The following is a 22,807-nucleotide window of genomic DNA, read 5'->3' as shown; positions in this document are numbered from 1 at the left end:
TTTAATGGGTGTTAAAGTGCAGCGTTCCCTCAGCTTGCTTTGTGCCAATGTTTTGTCTGTGCAGCAGGGACAGCAATTACTAATAGGCAACATATTATTATCCTGTGAAACTTGATCCTTTGCGGAAAAGCGAATGTTTTCGGAAGTGGATGGTGCACAGGGCAGTGGACACATGGCCACATGTGCTGCATGCCCAAGGCAGGGGGGGGGGCGGGGGGGGAGGGGGGGGGGGCATGGTTGGATGTTTTTACGCTAATGACATGCGCTGCACGTCGAACCACTGCGGGCTGCTTTACCCCCCTTTTCGCAGCTTGGACATCTTGAGTTCCTCAGGAAGCGTTACCTCTCAGAAAGCATATTATTTGTCCATTGTCTGTCTCTTTTGCATTTCAGGGGTTTCAAAAGATCTGTGCATTTTCACCTTCAGGAATAATCCTGAATGCATAGAGGTTGCCTGGGAAAAAAAATCCATTTCCTGAATGTGCTCAACAATCGGCTGATAGGTGTTAGACGTACGGAGAGAGGATCTTTTGTAAGGGGGCAGTTATTATCTGAGGTGTTAAAACTCATTTACCCCCATTAGCCACCACATCAGACAAAAGGGTTTCTTTACCAAAACGCTTCAGTGGAGATTCAGCTTGAAACTTCATAACCCACTGTATGGTGGATGTGTGTGTTGATGCATGTGTGCATATGTACTGTATGAATAAATGTGTATACGTGTGTGTGCGTGTGTGTGTGTGTGTGTGTGTGTGTGTGTGTGTGTGTGTAGGCCTGTGTGTGTGCGCGTGTGAGCTTCTGGCCATCGGAGGTGTGCATGTGTGTATGTGTGTGTGTGTGTGTGTGTGTGTGCATGTGTGTGTGCATGTATGTGTAGGCCTGTGTGTGTGTGTGTGAGCTTCTGGCCATCGGAGGTGTGCATGTGTGTATGTGTGTATGTGTGTGTGTGTGTGTGTGTGTGTGTGTGTGCATGTGTGTGTGCATGTATGTGTAGGCCTGTGTGTGTGTGTGTGAGCTTCTAGCCATCGGAGGTGTGCATGTGTGTGCGTGCGTGTGTGTCTGTGTGAGTGTGTGTGTGTGTCTGTCTGTCTGTCTGTCTGTCTCTGTGTGTGTAGGCCTGTTTGTTTATGTGTGTGTGTGTGTGTGCGCATGCGTGTGGCTCTGTGTGTGTGCGCGTGTGTGTGTAGGCCTGTTTGTTTGTGTTTGTGTGTGCCATTACCTTGGGCCCCAGCAGTACAGTCGGTACAATGTGCTGTCACTGTGAGACTCACCTTGAAGCACAGAGGGCAAAGCTCTTCACAGGAGGAAGCTGGACAGCTTGCACATTTCCTCCTGCACTTCTGTCGCCGTTGTGATTTCAGCCGTGCAGCCTCAATTACCTTTAGCCAGAAATGTCAAATGTCGTTTGTCATTATCTGTCAGTGTTATGCGATACCCTTCAACCCACACACACCAAAATGTTCTAATCAAAAGGACCGAAAGACGCATACAGCTGTGCAGGAGGCAGCTCTGTTCGCATCATTAAATGATCAAAATACCGCCTCGCCGAGTGATGCTCTGTTAAGCAAACATCTGAATGCGCATTTGCCTGTGGTCAAAGCAGCGGCAATCGATTCTGACCTTGACGGCGCTAAGGACACTAGGCGCAAACGGCGGAAAAAAAAAGGTCTCAAACACGAATCCTCGCTTAGCAAGAGGAGAGGATTTTAGTTAATCGAGTCATTATTATTATTATTATTATTTTTGCAGGACCTCGGTAAACACAGCAAATTGGAGACTTCAAACAGAACGCGGGCCACATCAAACAGCCTCTCCACGACACCTTCGATTTCATCACAGTCGCTGTGTGCATTCCAAATGCGCTCATTAAACGAGGAGTCTGTGGCACGTCACCTCCCCTCGCCCCGCCAGGGCTTTATCCTGATTAAAGCGTGGCAGGTAGCGCGCCGCTTTGCTCTGTGCTGGATCTGGGGAAGGCCCAGCTGTAGGAAGCGCAGGGCACGGAGGGCGTTCTGTGTGAGAGCGTGCAGAAGTGTGTATGTGCGTTTGAGGTGCGGGTGTGTGTGTGTGTGGGAGCCTGTGGGCTGCTGGCCATCTGAGGTTTTTGTGTGTGTGTGTGCGCGTGCGTGGGCGTGCGTGCGTGCATGCGTGCGTGTGTGTGTGTGTGTGTGTGTGTGTGTGTGTGTGTGTGTGTCGGCTGCTGGACATACGTGGTAGTCAGATCCGGTGAGCCCTGAAGGGCTGGAATGGATAACCCAAGACAGAAGCTCTTTGAGGTATTCAGTTACCGTGGAAATCTCCGTCACACGTCCAGAAAAACACTCCTTCCCCTGTTCCCCTGTTTCAGTGGGGCTTCTGGTGATTCGCTCACTCTCAAGGTTTAGTGTGAACGAAAGCTGATTATGAGTGACGTGCAGAGTAGTTAAAAACAGCAGGGGTACGCAGAAACACATCGGCAGGTCTGTGTGCTGTAACAGGTTGTAGTAATCATGAATTAAGCCCGTCTCTGGCACTAAAGATCACGTCCAGCACATCGGTTTGGCTCCAAAAAAGCAGCTCACCCTCTCAATCATAACTACTTTGGATGTTCTTCCGGATTTATGCTGGATAGTCCATTTAACAGTCTCTGTTTTGTTCTGAGCTTTGTTGTACGCTGTTTAGAAATGCCAAAGTTTATAGAAGATCAGTACTATTTGTTCCAGATGCATTGTTAAAATGTACTTGTCATTTTTTTTTGGAATGTATCTGTGGCCTCAAAAAAGCCTATTCAGTAAGACTTTTTTTATCTTGATTGCTCATGTGGAATGAGTCATAGGTTTTGCAAAAATGATTTTAAACAGCATGCATTAAACTCAGCTTTTAAAGTAAAGTAGGTATAATAGTTGGGGACTGATGAGAAACAATATGAAAATGATTCTACTGTGTTATCAAGGTGGAGGTTTAGTACATTCTGCCACATTTATTGACTTTGATAATTAATGCTAATTTTCTCTAATTTTACAGCATACATCTATTTGAAACTCAACAAAGTGTCTTGATGTTAATATGTACTTCTGGGACATATTTTGTTTCCATGGGCTTCGGATTGCATTTTGTACCTGATATGCAGTTTCTGGAGTTATTTAGTTTTAGTTACATTTTTTTCCTATTTTGCATGTGTCAGTGGTTATGCTGGTCCTGGTGCTCAATGTTCCATACCTTCATTACCCCTGGTTGAGGATTGGGTTGAGGATGGAGTCTGATCAGATCGTTTGCTATTTCCCCCTTGCAGTCTTGCACAGGAGCTGGTGCACAAGCAGCACAAAGCCATTTATAATTAAAAACTTTAGGTGGAGTTTACCCTGCTCAGTATTATGGGAGTGAGCCCTCACACGGTGAATCTCAATTATTTGGGTCCAAACTGTACACGTGTCGTTTAAATTCCGTGTCTTCGGGACATTTTGGGGAATTTTTTTTTTTTTGGATATCGTTGTTTTGCAAAAGGATTCCAAGGATTTCTATACCTGTGTTAAACAAACCCTGTTTACATTACAACCATTTTTTAACACCTCCAACCTCCATGTTGTCTAGACAGCCAGGTTGCCTCTCTCTGACCTGCTGTATCTAAAGACAGACGATTTGACAGTATGCTCCTCTCCCCTCTTTTTTCCCGCAGTCCTAAGAATGGAGGGAAGTACTGCCTCGGGGAGCGACGCAGGTACCGGATCTGTAAAAACGCCCCCTGTCCCACCAACCTACCCTCCTTCAGGCATATTCAATGCAGCCACTTCGACACCATGCCTTACAAGGGCAAGTTCTATAAGTGGGTGCAGGTCAACAACAGAGGTGAGCATTGCATCGATTGCAAGAAATGCTGGCATCTAAAAAACGCTGATATTTCAAAGTTCAGTGCTGAGATATTGACCTAATTACCATACTTGCTATTATGATGATGATAATGGTGATAATGATTAGTATTATTATAAATTTATTCATATTGTGCGTATAATTCATATTGTGTGAGATAGGCATTCAGTTGCTAACATTGCAATAACATTGTATTCCCACACCTCCTTTGTATGTAGCCCCCTCGAATTCCCCCACCCCTTCCCATGAAAATCCATGCATACACTAGCACACAGTCTTATCTGGAAATGCATGGAGTCTGCATACACCAGGGACACTAAGCAGATTTACGAGGTAGAACCAATGGGAGACGAGAAGATAACACAAACCTGCTGAGAATTGCAGTGCTCTGTGCACTGTCTTCAGTCAAATTGCTCTGATAGTGAATAAATGTTTAGTGTTTGCGTGTTTGATCACCTTTTTTTTTGGCTGACCATGTCTGCCTTCATGTGTCTGACCTTTGGTAAAAATCTGACCGTGTCTGACCCTTTGTCTCTTTTTGATAACCCCCTATGTTTGTGTCTCTGTCGGTCGTCAAAAACTGTTTTATGTCTGTTTTCATGTCTGTCTCTGAGTAGGAAAAAAGTAGGAAAAAAAGGAAATCATATGCATGTCCAATAATTTGAACAGGCATCAAAAAGGGTAGACCTACAGTCCATGTTCTTCACCAGGTTACAACTTCAGTTCTTTTTCGGCATTAAATCACCTGGGAGCACAGTGTATGTTCAGTAATCTTAAGCTTTTTGTCTCAGACATGACCACATCTGTGTCCTCGTCAGCGAACCTGATCTTGTCTTTGATTGGCTTTGATTGCGTGGGTGTGAACCTGTGGTCCTGGCTCTGTCTCTGTGGGTGAAACTATGACAGCGACTGTGCCCTGTTACCCCTTTCAGTGAGGACATAAACTCAGTGAACTGCCCCCTGGAGAGGCAATAGTAAGCAAAACAAATTTCCCTCGGTGAGCCACTACAGACTGGATGGCCAGTGCCTCACTGTTCTTCATCAATGATCTTGTTTCCCAGAGGACTCAAGTAGCAAGGCTGCAACTTGGAAAAGGTTTGCTTCCCCCCCCCACCAGCTGAACACTAACTCTTTATCTGGTCTGTGTCTGTGCCAGTGAACCCATGCGAGCTTCATTGCCGTCCCCTGAATGAATACTTCTCAGAGAAGATGCGGGACGCTGTCATTGATGGGACGCAGTGCTACGAGGGCACCTCCAGCCGTGACGTCTGCATCAATGGCATCTGCAAGGTAACGGTCGCCAATGGCGCCAGCAAACCCCTTATTTGCGCCCCCCCCCACCCCCCAACCCAACACCCCCCTCCCTCCCCCTCCTTTTAAGTCATTGCCTCTGACAACAGTGGAGAAAATCCCATTTTCATCTGCGCACCACTCCTCCGTTCTGATCGCCTCGGCTTTTTCCTCAGAGACCTAATTGGAAACACACGTTGCTGGCTTGCAATCACAAGTTTGTTTTCTTTGCGGAATTGCTCTGAGAATTCGACACGCCATGAGAAAGTTTGTTGAAGGAAGCACGTTCTGGCAAAGCCGATATCTCATCAGTATCCGAGATCAGTGGATTACCGCGTCTCAGTGTCAGTCACTGCACCGGGGGTGTTTGAGCGGTGCAAGCATCCGCTTGTGTGCGCTTTTTTACGTTTGAAGGGTAGCTTCCATGGTTCCCATCTGGGTGAAAAGGAATTGTTATTCTAGCCCACATTCTGCAGCTGTTTATCTTAAATGTTTAGCTTGTTTAATTGATTTTTGAGGGGTTTTTTTTGCAGGAAATATTTCAATATTTAGTCTGTCTCAAGAGCCACTGAAATGTTTGTGGTCTTCATTCTTTCTTTTGTATTTACATTTTCGTGTTAAATGTACTTTTGACCTTGGACTGTATGCTTAGCCGTGTCCTCACAAGGAACCCTTGAGGAGTAGAAAGCCAGGGGTATTAAATTCTTTTCACAACTCAAATAAATACCAGTAATAGCGTATTTATTTAGAATGCAGTGTATTTTACGATGGGTGTACAGCCTCATCTGTGCTAAAAGGTAATTGCCAAATTTCTAAGGAGTCCCTGCCTTCGTTCGTGGTATCAGTGGGAGTGTGGGACAACAGTGGGTGTGTTGTCAAAGGATTGCTGGTCAGGGTGTACAGAAAAATTGAAGTTCCTCTATGTGGATCAAAAGGCTGTTTTTTGTGTGTGTGTGGAAAGGAACGTTTTTAGTACAAAAGCCACATTGATCTCAGTGTAATCCCAATCGCCTAAGGGTCGGGAAAAGGTGCCTCCACAGGTGTACCTACCCACTCTCCTTGGATGGTTGTCCCATGCCTCCGGCCACAGGATGTTACACGCTCATTCAAACTTCCCCCAGTCAGATTTCCACCCCTCACTCCGCTGTTGTCACCGCGCCGCTGAACTCTACGATTTAGATAAAACAAAAAAAAAAAGAAAACACCCCGTGCCTGGCTTTGACAGCGGTCCTGTTGCTTGGCTGTGACTTGCGTCGGTGCGGTCTCTCTCTCTCTCTCTCTTTCTCTGATCGTGCCTCCGTCTTGCAGAACGTGGGCTGCGATTATGAGATTGACTCCAACGCCGTAGAGGACCGCTGCGGGGTCTGCCATGGCAATGGCTCCACCTGCGAGACAGTGAAGAAGACCTTCGAGAAGAGCGAGGGGCTCGGTACAGCAACGGGTGATCGGGTGGTGGGGGGTGGGGGGTGTACCCCTAAAACACCATGACAGCACACTGCGGGGTTCTGATGGAGACAGCAGCACTGGGAATTGGGGAAACTGTATTTTTGGATAAGATATATTTCACAAAGCCGTGGCTGTGTGGCTCTCAGAAACCCACGGGTGCTGCGAGATGGCGAGATAAGATGGCCAGATAGACAGATGGGCAGTCGTGTGACATCTGCAGATATGGTAATGGCCACAATAGCTTGTTGTTGATAATCTGTCTGGATGAAAAATGAAGGGCCTTTTGCCTTTCATCTCCAACTGATATAATAATCTGTGTTCCTTGTTCACAGTCACTCTCTCTGTCTCTCTCCCTCTCTTTCTTTCTCTCTCCCTCTCCCTCTCTCTTTGTCTCTCTCCTCCCAGGATATGTGGACATTGGTCTTATTCCACAGGGAGCGAGAGACATCCGCATTGAAGAGGTGGCCGAGGCGGGGAACTTCCTGGCGCTACGGAGCAACGACCCCGACAGGTACTTTCTGAACGGCGGCTGGACCATCCAGTGGAACGGGGACTACAAGGCCGCTGGGACGGTGTTCACCTATGAGAGGACGGGCCACCTGGAGAACCTGACCTCACCTGGGCCTACCCTGGAGCCCGTGTGGATACAGGTAAGGAATGCTGTTGTGCTGTGTGGGGTTCGTGGGGTTAGGGGCGGCAGTGTAGCATAGTGGTTAAGGAGCAGGACTCGTAACCAAAAGGTCACCAGTTCAGTTCCCCACTGGGGCACCACTGCTGTACCCTTGGGCAAGGTACTTAACCCACAACTGCCTCAGTCAATATCCAGCTGTATAAATGGATAACATTGTAAAAAACTGTAACTGATGCAAGTCTTTCTGGGTAAGAGCATCTGCTAAATGCCAATAATGTAATGTAATGGATCAAACTGGGTCACGCTGGCTTTAGGGTGCAGGGGTCATTCTTGTAACACTGAGGTGGTGGACCAGTCCAGCTGGTCTGACACAGAACTTATTGCAATTGGCTTCTGTGTTCCAACATTTATTGCAATTGGCTTCTGTGTTCCAACATTTAGCATTTCCTTTTATCTAGTAACTAATGGATGTTTCTGTTTGCAATCCTGCCAGTATTCAGCATGGTATAACATGAGTCATAAAAAATTAAAAAATTAAAAGAAAAAAGGAAAAAAAATCCAAACAACTCCAACTTGCTTATTTGCGTAGTTAAGCTATCGAATGGATAAGACTTGTCCAAGGACTTGCCCGGATTAAGTGAACAATTACCTTCAGAGAGTTCTTTGCTGTGCTGTCAAGAGCAATCAAAGCTATTCAAAATTATTTATAATCTTTAAAGGGAATGTCTGTCACAGCAGTCCAGAGAGAGAGAGAGAGAGAGAGAGAGAGAGAGAGAGAGAGCTCCTGCTATTTGAAAGGAAAGTGAGGAGGTGGATGGCTCCAGGACCAGCTGGGTGGCTGCAGATGTCTTTAGTACACTGTAACTCCTCCTCTTCCACCCCCCCCCCCCCCCCCCCCCCAAATCCCCCCACCCAACACACACACACACACACACACACGCACACACACCCACACACACACACACACACACACACACACACACACACACACACACACTCTCGCGCCTGCTATGTAGATAAAGTTATGGCTCTCTCCCCTGCTGCTGAAACAGGGAAAGGAATTGCCTCCGCTTGACTCGTTCTGAAGTTTTAAGGGAGCAGCTGTTCTGTTGGGTACAAAATGCTTTCAGCTAAGAAGCCCCTCTATCTGACGTTATGAAAGATAGCCGTGTTTCACTGCGTGGTGTGGCATGAAATCTGAAAGTAAAAGAAATTCAGATGTTCAGTGTAACGTACAGCAAAATGTGCAGGATATTAGCAAATAAATCTCTGCCTTATTCCCATGGGTTTTCTGCGGTATATTTAAGAATATTTTAGAACTTATGGGATTTTTAATATAGTTTACAAATTAGACAGTGAAATACATCTGTAAAACAGATTTGCAGTATGTATTTAACATGCAGTACGTATATGTAAGAGTACAAAAGAAACCAGAAAAAGAAAGAACAAAATTCTGGGTCATCTGGTATAATTGCATAGGCTAATCAATAATCTCTTTTAAGGCTGGTGTTAATGAAGTTTTACCCCCTGTAGTGACGTTACACTGCTTCCACATAAAAGTGTAAATGTAATAAAGCATGCATTTATTTAGCACTTGTAGAAATATGTAGGGACTCTATTTTCCTGTTTATTTCCCCTTAACTCCTGACTGGACGTACTGTAGGAGAACAGGAAGTGGGCACGAGAGAAGGTCTTACCAATCTTCACTTTCATTAATAATGGAGAGTATACTTCTTGAGTGTCATATCACGCTTTTTATTGAATCCAGCGTTCTCGGGGCCAGGCACATGAAAGCGACAGTGTGGTTCATTAGCGGTGTGGGGGCTGGGGGGGGGGGATCCGCAGTCCTTTGGCAAGTGTCCCATGCTGGGGGTTGGGGGGTACAGAACCGTCTGCTGTGGCAGGAGACTGAGAAATGAACGGTACGGTGCTGAAGTAATGATCCTGTGTGTGGGTTGGACTCTGTGTTCCACAGATCGTCACATCCATCCAGGTGTCGCTCTCGAGAGCTGGAGTCTCTCTGTCTCTCTCTCTGCCAGCTACAGACAAGCAGAAGCTGTTGCTTGAATATTTACTTTATCCGTGAATCAGCTTTTGCATAATTTTATAGTGACTTTTACTTACTTTAGCTACTATTAGCAGCTATTTTCTTAAATATCGGAAAAGAAGATCTGCAGATCTGGAAACTAATTTACCTATCAGACATATGTTATACTGTTGGCCACCGTACATATATATATACATACACACACACACACACACACACACACACACACACACACGCATATATTAGGGATGGGAATCACCAGGGACCTCCCGATACGATACCTAGGTGCCGATTCAATTTGTATTGCGATTTTGTAAGTATAGCAATTCTATAAATATCCCAATTCGATATTACAATTTTTCCGATTTTTTGTTACGATTTTAAAGCCTTGAACCATGTAAAAAAAAGTTGAGTCATACCTCTAAAGCTTTGTACCTTGAAAGCTTTATTCAACAGCTGCGCAACTGAATTGAACATGGGTAATTAAATGTAGCCTACTCCTTATAACATTATTTTTTTCCCCTCAAAAACCAAGGGCAGCATTTAAACAATACAAAATAACTTCAGATACAACAGTATAAAATTTTACTTGAGTCATACGCTTTATTCAATAGCTGCACAAGTGAATTGAACATGAGTAATTAAATGTAGCCTACTCCTGTTGTAGATGTTGGGTAGGGTTGTGTCGGAGAAAAAAGCGTCTTGATGGTATGGCGTACCTTGGCTCTGAAGTGTAAATCATATTACGAAAACCTGTATTTTGCACAACGCTGTATGGCCTCAGATCTTTGCATATAAAATGAGCAATTGACGTTGTGATGCGCTTGGCTTTATCTGAACTGCTAGGAATCTTGTTCAAACTTGTGTCCAGTGTTCGTTGTTGGCTGCTAGCAACAGGTTTAGCTTTCTCTGTCTCCTTGTCTAACTCAGGATGGTGTTGAGCAATATGGGCCCGTATGTTAATCGTATTACCACAATACTTAACTTTAACATGACACAGTTTGCATCCTCATGGCTCCTGTCCAACTCCCCTTTACCACTTAAATTATGAAAGCCAAAGTGCCCCCATACGTTCAATTTAAACTGTGGAGGAGCAGCACGTATCTCTGGTATGTTATCCGCCATAATTGTTATTTCTAAACAAAGCTAAATAATTCGCTCCTACCACACGGGATGCTGTGCTGCCTGCCGATACATGAATCGCCGCACAAAAGAATCACGATACATAACTGAATCAATTTTTTTCCTCCATATATATATGTGTGTGTGTGTGTGCGTCTATGTGGATATGTATACAAATATCAATATAGGCATAAAAACCTAACTGACTACAAACTGACTGACAACTTACACTACATACCAAAAGTAACTTTTTTCTCTTGTTTTCTCTGCTGTTGTTTAGCAACAGGTGGTTGCGGTCCACTGCTATTTCCGTTTGTTTTTGAGAAATGTGTTTTCCAGGGGTTGGCTCATTCATTGTACATTGTATATCAGAATTTTCTATAAATGGCTCATGTGATCTGATATTGTATCCACCGGCAGACTGCATCGTGCTGTCACAGTGGAAGAGATCAGCAGCAAGTCGATCTCAACGGTTTCAATGCATATGGGAGATGTGGAGATGACAGCTCGCTCTCTCTCTCTCTCTCTCTCTCTCTCTCTCTCTCTCTCTCTCTCTCTCTCTCTCTCTCTCTCTCTCTCTCTCTCTCTCTCTCTCACTCTCTCTCTCTCTCAGGAATTCCCAACTTACAGCAAGAAAAATCTGGCCATTAAGTCAGTAAATGGGCTGTAATACATATACTTTTTTTGGGTTGGCAGAAAGCACATTTGTTTTTGGCTCTGGGCAAGAATTCCTTCAACAGTCTTTCACAAGAGAACCGCTAGGTATGCACACATGGGCCAGCTTTTCTTCAGTGTACCCTTGACCTCAGTTTCTGCACCAGACCCTGAACCTTGAGCATGTTGGGTGGCGGTACGGCAGTGTGGATGAAGAAGGTTATAACCGTTAGTAGACAGCTCAAATCCCAGGCGGAAAGCTCCGGAGTCTGGTCTTGTTTTCCTACATCAGGGCTGCTCAGCTCCTTGGGGAGAGTCACCTACCTTTTATGGCAGATTTTGGTGGCTCGGGGAGCAGTGTGTCCACCTGTCCAAATCAAGTCCACTGTCTCTCAGACAGGGAAGAACCAAAGACAGGTGGGCCGAGGGCGGAGTTATTGTGAAGGTGGTCTGCTGTTGTTCCTGAATTTTTAGTGAATCCTAATTGGCTTGTATAAGACCTGGGTCACATTGTTCCTCAGCGTGAGAGAGAGGCCGGAGGCAAGGAAACGGTGATAAATATGTCTTTATTGAGCACGACGCTGTGTTGCTTCTGTTGTTCATTACAAGAACCCAATCTGTCTTCGGTGAGGCATTGAGGGCGTAGTTATAATAACTGTTATTATGACGTGCAGTCAGTTACAGTTAGGCACTTGATCCGCTTAACAAGGATGCAATGTTCTCCCCTTTTGTCAGGGGGGTGACTTTCATGCATCCCCGTCACAATGGAGAGCCATTATTTGTTTCATTATTATGATGAATGACCCATTAAAAAAACTGATGCGAAAAAGCCCAGATGAATGTGATCAAGGTACCCGTTGCTGTGTGTGTGGCTGGTAAATGACGCTGCTTTGTTTAAAAAAAAAAATCTTGCGGTCTTGTTAAAAGCAGCTTTTATGTCTTTGGCTGTGAAAGGATTCCCACTCCATCTTCATCACAGAGTCTGTCTTTGCTGACAGCAGATAGCATCCTTTGTCTGATTACAGACATCCCATGAAGATGGGCGCATAAATGATATATGAATCATACATATGAAAAAAAAAATGCATGTTTTGCATATTAGTTGAAATCCTTCCCAAAGCTCCCTCATATTTGGACTGGTTTTTTAGAACTCTCTGTCCCCTTGAAGTTTGTTACAGCTGAATGCAGTTTTATCACGACAGCAGTTCTGACTACACAGGGTACTGACCTAACATAGGTCTTTGAATAGCAGAGGGGAATGGACAGGGCTATGAGAGCTGGCAGATTACCCCCAGGGATCATTGTGTGCTGTTTGTTTGGCCGGGCGGCTGGAACAGGGAACACGGTTGTGTATCATTTTTATTGTCAGGGCCTTTTTAGGCATTACACTAATCCAAAAAAATCTCAGCACTTCCAGCAAATCTTGACTGTTCAATTAATGCAACAGCTGTGTCACTGGAGCCCGGGGTTTTGGGGAATAATCTTGCCAGAACACACATAAGTCTGTTCCAGTTAGGAGCTACTGGACGACAGCTGAGAGCCGATTGAATTCCCCCTGCTTATTTTCAACACCGCCAGCCTCTCTCAGCAGGCGTGCTCTGATTGGCTGTGAGCCTGTGAAGTATGACAGCCTGGAACACGCGCCTCTCTGCATTCTAACCATCTCCGCCGCGCGGGATAGGTGCAGCGTCTTAACGCCTTTGGCCAGAACTCCCCGCGGAGAACGTCCTGGCTCTTCGCATGGTGCTCTTCTGCTCTGACAGAAAAAAAAAATGGCCATTTGTGGGGCTCGGTCTTTCTCCAGCGAAGCTTCGTCCAGGTGTGTAAATGTTTGTGCTGGTTAATCACATCATTCTGATCCAGGAGAGTTGGGCAAGGTGTGATGATGGTTTCTAAGGAGTATTGCTGTGACTCCATCACTCCTCAAAGGATAAAAGAGACCAGTGACACCCCCCACAGATCAGTGGCCAATACCAGGAACTACATTACATTGCTATAAACTGAGGCAGACAGAATATCTAGTCAGCACTCAGTGGGATATGTGCCCTCCAGTGCAGAATTCGACCATACACAACTCTTATTACCAGTATCACCACCATACATCTGTTTTTTTAATATTACTTTGACTCATCTGTTAATACACTTTGCAAAAGTGTTTGCTCCTAACACAAAGGGCCAAAGTGCTCTGACCAGTAACATGTAACAGGTGCACAATGCATGTGCTGGGTTCACACGTACTGCATACATCTTACAATCCAAAAGTAAGCACTCCAAATAATAAAATAGCTTTGAACCAGAAGTTTAATCATGAAACCAAATTAAAAGAACAGGATCATAAAGATGTAATTACGCTTTTAATGTAACAAAATAATAGCTGTATAAACTCAGGAGATACAGATCATTAAAAATGGAAAAAGCAAAGAAATATAATTATTCTAAACAGTAACACAAATAAGTTTAATTGTACAAAGTGGAAATTATTTACATATCATTATGGATTGAGCCTACCTTCTGTAATTTGCCACATATTCTCATTGACATCATATCTTATTTCCTCATTGGGAAGGCACCGTGGGAAAAATCTCTGGGAGTGCCTTGTCCACCCCTGACCCTGTTGTGCTGTGATGTTATTACACGCCTCACCCATGGCCTGGATGAGGTTGGCTTGCTTGTTAGACTGGTGGACAAAGTGTCTCCACCTCCAGTCTGAAAACACTTCCTCTGTTGGGTTGATAAAATGTGACTGGGCTTGGAGGAGTATCCTATGGCCCTCTGGCCATGCTGAAAACCAGTATCTTATACCCAGTGTAAATTTGCATTGATCCAGACCACAACAGATGTATTCCTGGCATACGGATATACAAGGCAAGCGTGCAGTACATCCAGAACAGCTGTGCACAGTTGTATGGCCACGAGTCCTCTCTCTGATACGGCAGTACACATTGGTATATCCCCTCCGCAACAGCGGATCAGTGTATGTCTTCCTGGCCTGACAGTCTGACTGACATTGGCTCAGATTGCTCAAATTGAATCCTGCTCATTCAACGTGTGGAAACTCATGATGGTGAATGCCTAATGAATGCTTGCATTTAACTCCATCTCTCACTGAAACAGTGGATACCTAACAATACATGTGCATTACTGAGTTTCATAGAGCAGCTTTCACAACCTCCCTATTTCTACTGTACTGTATACACACAAGACGCATACATACTTCCTATCCACAGACTGTGTCATTGTTCATACCAGTGGTGTTGCAGCTACTGTAAATTGCTGTACGCCCACAACTGAATATACTCATATCTCAAGTCCTTCATGCTACATTTCCTTTGAAAACGTTACCAAACAGATGCGCTTTATGGATATTTTGTTCCTTTACAGAATGCATTTGGTTGTTTTGCTGATGGCCCTTTGGAATGTGTTTTCTACTGCAGTTACGTTTTGCTGAATGCCCTTCAGTCATTCTTTGCCAGCACTATGTTAAATGGCTGCCTTAGTAATGTATCCTATTAAGTACAGTACGGAAGAGCAATCCTTTAACAATAATTTCACACCAGCACAACAATAGTGCTACTGAAACACACTTTGGGCAATGTCAGCAATACTGTACATACAACTCATAAAACTGTGTGAACGACCAGATTCCTAGTGTGAAATACTTCAATAATAGAGGTTCCAGTTGGCCTCTGAAGGAATTGATCGGACAACCAGTACAGCTGCTTGCAATGTGAGACCTCTAACTGTGGCACGGCCAATTACTCTTGCCGTAATTCCATTTGAAATGGTTGTACACCTTCTAACACGACCCGTGGCCTTGACTTTATGCACAACCCCATCCACCTTCAACGTCAGCTTCGCCTTCCTCCTCCGTATTGTCAGGAAACAGCGCTGCAGTTTGAATCAGCCTTGTCCTGTAGGGCTGCAGCTATTATCCTTTGCATTAGCCTTGCATTTTCACATGAGCAGAGCCATTAGCAGTGATGAGATGTAATTGTAAACATACGTTTCTCTGAATGAGTCAGAGAAACATGTTTTTATTTTTATTATTCTTATTCTTATTGTACATATTTTTACTCTCTAGTTTTTTATTCTTACTGTACATACTTTTCTCCTTTTATCTATTTTTTATCTATTTTATTTTTATCTCTGCTGCTTTGCACAGTCTAAGGAGTTGGACCAGTTGTACATTTCACTGCAAGTCGTATACTGTTTGTAGCTGTGCACGTGACAAATAAAGATTCTTGATTCTTGATCTGCATTACGAGTAATCAGCATTGGAATGCTCCCCTTAAATGAGGTGCTAGTATTTAGAATATTGAGCAGGTGGTTAAGAGTTTTGAATTTTTGTATAAAAACTTAATATTCTGTGTCTTAAGGCTAGAATTTTGCAACTTGCTTTGGCTATTTGTGGTAAGAGTTATACACAAGAGTGTTTTGAACAGTCAGTTGAAAGCAGTTGTAAAAACCTATAATACCTTTTCATTTGTCTTTATCTTTTCTTTCTTTCTCGCTGTTTTTCCCTTCTGGTTCTCTGGGTTATACTGTGCTCTCTAGCTGGCAAGGGGTAGGGAAAATCTGAATGCAATTCAGTCATGCTGTTTGATTGCACAGACTTCAGCCAGACACTCTTTTGTCACCATTTTCAAAGACCGAGGGCTTATTTGAAGCTCTTCAAAGAGAAGTGTGAATACATCTCACAGGCAAGAGCATCATCTGTTTCCAGGAATATCTATGACTGTGACCAAAAGCTCTTAAGATTTGTAGCAGCGCTTGAGTGAGGCATGTTTGAGAAAGAGCACTGCTCTGTGCAAGGGAGGAAGAAGAAAAAAAAAAAAACATGGGACGCTTGACCTGGAGCGTCTGAAGGAAGTTTCCGTAGAAGGAAATGAAAATTCTTGAATGTGTGGTTGCCGTGGAATCCTGTGGAAACTTTAGCACAGGGAGGAAATCTATGTGAGAACCTGGAAACCCCAGGAGATTTCGGGTGGGAGTTCACATCGCTGAATCCTTTCTGCAGCTGATCTCCTCTAATGAGCGTATGGTTAAAACACGACCGTGTCCAAGCAGGTGACAAACACCACTACACCGGAACTAATGGGTTGTTTATAAAACCATGACCTCCAACCTGTGTTATATATACGTGTGGAGGCATGTGTATGTGTACATGAGTGTTTTGTGTGTGTATGTGCTTTTTCAGTGTGTGTGTATGTGTTTGAGTATGCATGTATTTGTGCATCCATGCATGTGTTTGACTGCGTTATGTGCGTGAGAGAGAGTGTGTGTGCGTGTGTGTTTGAATATGCATGTATTTGTCCATTCACACGTGTTTGTGTTACGTGCGTGAGAGAGAGAGAGAGAGAGAGAGAGTGTGTGTGTGTGTGTGTGTGTGTGTGTGCATGCGTGAATATGCATGTATTTGTCCATTCACACGTGTTTGTGTTATGTGCGTGAGAGAGAGAGAGAGTGTGTGTGTGTGTGTGTGTGTGTGTGTGTGTGCATGCGTGAATATGCATGTATTTGTCCATTCACACGTGTTTGTGTTATGTGCGTGAGAGAGAGAGAGAGTGTGTGTGTGTGTGTGTGTGTGTGTGTGTGTGTGCATGCGTGAATATGCATGTATTTGTCCATTCACACACATGTGTTTGTGTTATGTGTGTGAGAGTTTGTACATATGCGTGTGCGTGTCAGTGTCATGTGTTGGCCTTGCATGTTCTCCCGGCATTCTCCTCAGCTGGCTTGTCCTTGTGTGTTCCAGTTACTGTTTCAGGAGACTAACCCTGGGGTCCGCTATGAGTACACCATCAGCCGAGGCGAGACCTTCACGGATTCCGACAATGACATAGTTGCCCCTGACTTCCTCTGGCAATACGGTTCATGGACAGAGTGCAGCGCCACCTGTGGGACAGGTAAGACACCGCTGAGGACCTGTAACTGGCAGTGCAGCTTGAGTCAATTTGATCGCGCAACTCACTTTTGCAAAAGCCACTTTATGGTGGTTACTTTGAAATTTTTTTACAATGAAATCAGGTGATGAGCTAACCTTTTCTCGCTTGCATTCTCTCTTTTTTTGCATTTTGTTTGATATTAAAACAATTTAGCATGCTACCGAAGGATACTGGGCAGATGGGAGGCAGACACTGTCCTTTTTCTCTGTTTTTACTCCTTATGAGTTCATACTGAATGCTCTGTTTTTACAAGTTCGGCATGAGTTAGCAAGAGGGGAATTCTAGAGCCAGAAGTCAGAAATATGTGTTAAGGACAGTCTGCCAAGTGTAGCTGGACAGTGGCTTATCAGTAGTTGTGAAAGAGTGGAACATTTGCAGTCAGGCATTATGGATATTGCATTTTTTGTGGGAACAGCCACAAATCTATGGTTTGTTGGTGTAGCAGCGTGAGGAGATCTGATTGATCAATATTTATTAATAAGCAGAATATAACGTGTTTTAATTTTTCTTTACACTTGAATCCACTTGAATCTGAGTTGGTATTTGAATTAATCAAATTCACCACACATTTCGTCTTCATCTCCAGAATAAAAGTATGTGTTAAAAAAAGATGAAGCATGTCTTAATTTTAAATAATGCTTTTTGTTTAAGATTCTTTTTCAACTTTAAATCTTGTATAGAGAAAGTGCAGGAAGTTGGTAAGTGCTCCACAACAAAATAATGGACTGTGTTCAATCAATGGAAGTTTTTTGCCATCTTTTGAAAACATTCTTTAAAGCAGTGATCTTTACTTTTCTGTCAAGATTCTCTACAGTCACCAGATTCCATCTGTTTCAAATTCTCCTCCCATTTAAAAAAAAACATTCATTCCTCTCTCTTATTAACTGCCAGATTTCACTGTAGAGATTAACTGTACAGATTTGACTATTGTCCTGTAGTTTCTAGAACACACACACACATATATATATATATAGTATATATAGTATGTATTTTTATACATTTGTATGTATATGTTTGTAGTTATACATATACATCTCTATATACTCTATATACACACACACACACACACACACACACACACACGCAACTGCTGCCGTATACATATTGTGTATGTATTACAGAATGTATAAAATTTGGATGTATGTGCAGTTTGTGTTGAGAGCCCATCTGCTGGCAGATGGCTTTAAATGGATTCTGAGTAATTCACTGTTTGATCACTTGCAGCGCCATGCTGCGAAGTCTGAACCCATGAAAATGCTTGTCCTCAATGATTTCTCCTGTCTTGTCAAATTTCACATTTGCTCTTTGATCTTTTCTCTGTGGTGTTCATGGGCTTTAAGGATGTATGCGGTGACGCAGAGATTTGCTTCTGTATGCTTTTTTTTAATGATGGCATATAGGGAGTTTGTTTAGAGGATGGGCTGTTGTGCTGAAATATAGATGCAGTAATGGCCCACTGTTACCCGGGGGGAGTGGTAATTGCTCTTAACACCGACAGAGGAGCTGACATGACCTAAGACTTTCCTTTTTTCCCTTTAATCTTTGATTTTCCCCATGAATAATCCCCTTGAATGCCCCAGGATATCAAATTTATAGGAAGCGTGAATAATTTATTTCATCCAAACTTTGGGTTTCCGCATGAAGTTTTCCTTGACGTATGCACAATAATTACAAAGCAATTGAGTTAAGAGGTTTTTGGCATAAAAATACAGATGTAAATGACCATTAATTTTGGCCTTTGCTCTTAAAAATTATTATTTCATGCTGCAGGTAATCAAGCGATTGTTGATTTTGCATATTTCCTAACCCAAACCGAAAGTTTTGAATGAATAACTATCCTTTTTGCGGGGTGGGGGTTTAAAAGTGACAGCATTGGTATATAAGCTGTTATCATATCAAAACCAAGTATGTTTGAGTGCTAAACCTGTAATCTAAATGAGTTTGTAATAACCCCAAATTAGCCACAGACTGTCTGTCTCAGAAGTCTTTGATCCACCTGCCCTTTCCCGAATGCAATTTCACGAAATTCAGAGTTATGTTGTCATAAGAGTGTAAAACACAAAGCAACAACCCCTTAAGTCAAGGGAACTGGGAGATAGATGCACCGCATACGGCAGACCCAAGTGACTTGAGTGTTAATGAGGTCTGTTCTCCCCGGTCTGTGACAGCCGGATCTTATGATTGAGAAGTCTGCTGAAGGTCTCCAGTGGCCTATTCATGGACTGAATTGTGCAGAGGCACAAGCTTATTTGGTCTAAAATCAGCATTTGCAGATGGGGATGGGTTTGGAGGGCAGGGGACGTTCTCCAGGAGTTTTCAGCATTTAGGATCCCTGCCCAAATTTTTTTTAAAGCATATTTTTAGATATGGGTAGGTATTCACACCGCTAAGCCTCTGTGAGGGAACAAATTTGGCCGCTCACCATTTTGGCGAGCTGGGACTTCTCAGCACAAGTTCCTCAGAGTTTAGTGGTTCGGTGGTCTCGTGGTTACAGAGTGCAGCTTGATTCAGGAGTGCTGGGAGTTCCACTTCTGTCTGAGTCCTCCCTGCTTTAAACTGTAAAAATGAAACCCTCTGCTTTTCCTTTTCTATGCAGCAATAAATTGGATTTTTGGAAACAATGCCCACTTTTAACCCAAAATCAGCCTCTCACCCTGCTTGGCACTCATGGGTGGAAATTGGACTGACCTGCATTACATTAGAACAATGTGAGGCAGCAACAGGATTGTTATTTGCATTTATTCATTTAGCAGACGCTTTTATCCAAAGCGACTTACATAGGTTACAGTTCTTTACAATGTTATCCATTTATACAGCTGGATATTTACTGAGGCAATTGGGAGTTAAGTACCTTGCCCAAGGGTACAGCAGCAGTGTCCCAGCGGGGATCGAACTGGCAACCTTGCGGTTATGAGTCCAGCGCCTTAACCACTGCCGACCCAGTTATGATTTGTAATTACTATTATACAACAAATTTTTTGATGAAGTAAGATAATAATGTTCAATTCTACAGACATAAGCAACACAAAAATAGCATGTGAGGTGAGCTGGATGTCTTGGGGGAGAGTTCTGGCAGGGATCATTCAACCCGAGGACAAACTGTGGATATTTTTATTAGCCCACAATCCTGCATCAGCAGAGCATTTTTTGGATGAGAAGAAGCTTGTTTTTTTCCGGCTGACATCTTTGACAAACTGCCTTGACAAACTTTGATAGATCTACTGCATTCCTTCACAACACAACCAAAAAAAATTCCAGTTCTGAGAACATCAGAAATTTTTTTCCTTAAAAACGTTAAGAGAATTGTAATGTAATGTTCCCAAAACATTCCCACAACTTTAATGAAGCATTCTCAGAATGTTCTGGGAACCAAGATGTGTCAGTTGAGAAGCCTCTTCTTCCACTTTTACCTATTAAGCTAGCTAGTGATGAAGGCACTGAATGTCCAATTGAAAACTTCTGTCCTATTTTAGCAGAGAGCTGTCACATTAATGGACACTGCAAAATCAATTTTAATTTTCTGCTTTTTTTGTGATTAGCCTTTGGCCATTTTGAGCAACTCGGGCCTCTTCACTCTATTCACTCTACCTGCCCATATTCAACTCACGTAGGTGTAAACGGTGCATAGAACTGGTGCGTAATTAGTTGCCCTGAGGTAACTCCAATTTCGTTTGGCCTTGGGTAGCAGCAAGGTGGAGCGGAGGTTCCGGGGTCATTGCTGGAAAAAATTTGTGCGGCGCTGGGTCAGAGGGCCATCCCTTTTCAAGCAGTCGCTCCACAAGCTCCGACCCTCATGAGCCACACCGGCTCATGTGAGCAGCTGTCTCGTAGAAGAGCACGTCGCGATCTGAGCCTCTGAGCCTGGGAGCCAGTGTTCTGAAGCGTACGCCGACCGCCTCTGACAGGCGAAGGGGCGCTGATGGATGCTGTGCAGTCGCTTGGACTTATCAGTCCTGGAGCAGCAAGGAGTGATGGCCGGCCTCCGGAGACCTCCACTCTCAGTTCTGCTTCAGCTCCTTTTGTACTTTACCTCACTCCAGTTTCAGACAGGGAGAACCACCCCCCCCCACCCCCCACCCCTCACTTCAGGAGAGAAAGGCATGCAATGCCTTTGGCTAAAGCTTGGCCATCGTTTTTTTTTTTTTTTTTTCCTTTTTGTTATCAGGAGTGCTGTCAGATCAGACCCTCCCACACATGCTGAACTCATACAGTCTATGTTGTCTGATGCATCGGCACCAAGAATGTGTTTTTTTTCTTTCCTTGAACCTCAGATTAAACATTTAGTTTTGCCCCCCCCCCCCCCCCCCCCCGTGCAAACGGTGTTGAACGGCCAGCAGGGAAGCTGCACCCTCTTCACTTGCCCAACCGTTTGATAGCAGGTTGGATCACAGCGGTCCTTTAGTGTTTGTGCTCTTTGGCAGTAAATTGATCTCATTCTGGTTTCAGTTGTGTTGTGTAATACAATAGGAGGCCTTTTCTCTGAGATGCATTTTTGTTGTTGTTGTTGTTGTTCGAAATATACTCCCATTTATTTGTTTCAATGCTGGCTGGACATTATTTTCCCATTTCTTTAATTTTTTCCTGTTAATTGTACATAGAAAAGCAGGTGCAATTTTGGCATTATTAATGCACTGACACTGCGAATTACATCTGTTACCAGCCTGTGAGTCAGGACCAGAGGATGTCTTATTGGTGTCTTATTGGTAAGAGCTTCCCCTTAACCCTCACTGTGCCCAGTCAGTCGGAGTTCTGTGGGGCCACTGTGTCATTTCAGTTTGTTTGGGGATTTTTTTTTTCTGCGCATTTGCCTGAGTAGCATGTCAAACAAGAACCTCTGCCACAGTGTGTGTGCATAGATTGAAAATGGTAATTCAGTGTTCAGAGAGACTTGATTGCTGATACACAAGGTTAGTAATGTGCAATTTAGGTCATCCCACCACTGCTATGCGGTTGTTGACATTTTCTGTGTTACCAACAGTTCTTAGTATTCCTCAGAGGAAACTAACCGTCAGTGCAATGGTTTGGGCTTGTTTGGGTTTGGATTGTCTTGGTGGGGGGTTTTTTCCCCTTTTTTTTTTTTAAAAAAAGAAAATCGTTCTTCTTGACAGCAAGAATTATCGTGCATTTATGCATCTTGCCTACCACTGCTCACAGTTGGGCTTACCTCAGCCTCATTAAACTTGTGGAGTGAAAGGAGGAGGCTTGAATTTTACTGTGTGGTTCTTTGCACTCAATCACCCCTCACTCACAGAGGGTGGGGATGGGGTGGGGGGGAGGCTCAGCATCCGTGCTAAGGTCAGGGGCTCGTTCGGGGGTCCGGTGTTGGGGTTCGGAGCAACAGCTGTGAGGACTCTGAGCTCGGAGGAGACGGGCGATTGCATTAGCCTTATCTGTTTTACACGAGCCAGGGCGACGAGCTATCTGAGGCCGCTCTTTTGTGCCTCGCGAGGTGCACAAATTTGACACCGGTATCAGAATTCCCTGACAGCTGGTGTCAAACACTGTGTTTGCTTATCTTTATTTATCCACAGCATTTACATTATGTGGACTCAAAAAAAAAAAAAAAACGCAGAGCAGGCAGGCAGCAGAGAAGCAGCACTGCAGGGGGAGAAACCCAGGAAGGAGCTTGTGAGGTTGTGAGGTGTTTTTTTTTTGTTTGTTTTGTTTTTTTTTTTTTTTTTTTTTTTTTTAAATGAGGTGAGGGCTGGTTCTCCTCCTACACCATCATAAAATCGCCTGACAGCTTCTTTTGAGAGGCGTCTCCGGCAGTAAGCGTTCCATCTCCCTTAAACTCTCTGTTGACACAAACCACCTTCATTATCATCT

At 43.9% G+C, this 22,807-nt stretch overlaps 1 protein-coding gene across 1 annotated transcript in view; it reads left to right on the top strand.

The window, feature by feature from the left end:
• LOC118782252 (A disintegrin and metalloproteinase with thrombospondin motifs 7) overlaps window positions 1-22,807 on the top strand; it is a 109,603-nt gene that overhangs the window by 41,480 nt on the left and 45,316 nt on the right. Inside the window, exons 12-16 of the mRNA XM_036535557.1 lie at window positions 3,656-3,825; window positions 5,003-5,136; window positions 6,445-6,565; window positions 6,988-7,232; window positions 16,792-16,942. Coding sequence (XP_036391450.1) covers window positions 3,656-3,825; window positions 5,003-5,136; window positions 6,445-6,565; window positions 6,988-7,232; window positions 16,792-16,942 — 821 coding nt within the window. The remainder of the gene's footprint in view (window positions 1-3,655; window positions 3,826-5,002; window positions 5,137-6,444; window positions 6,566-6,987; window positions 7,233-16,791; window positions 16,943-22,807) is intronic.

The sequence above is a fragment of the Megalops cyprinoides genome, chromosome 8 (genome assembly GCF_013368585.1).
Source record: "Megalops cyprinoides isolate fMegCyp1 chromosome 8, fMegCyp1.pri, whole genome shotgun sequence".
In the NCBI taxonomy this organism is placed as follows: domain Eukaryota; kingdom Metazoa; phylum Chordata; class Actinopteri; order Elopiformes; family Megalopidae; genus Megalops; species Megalops cyprinoides.
This window is presented reverse-complemented; position numbering and strand designations above follow the sequence as displayed.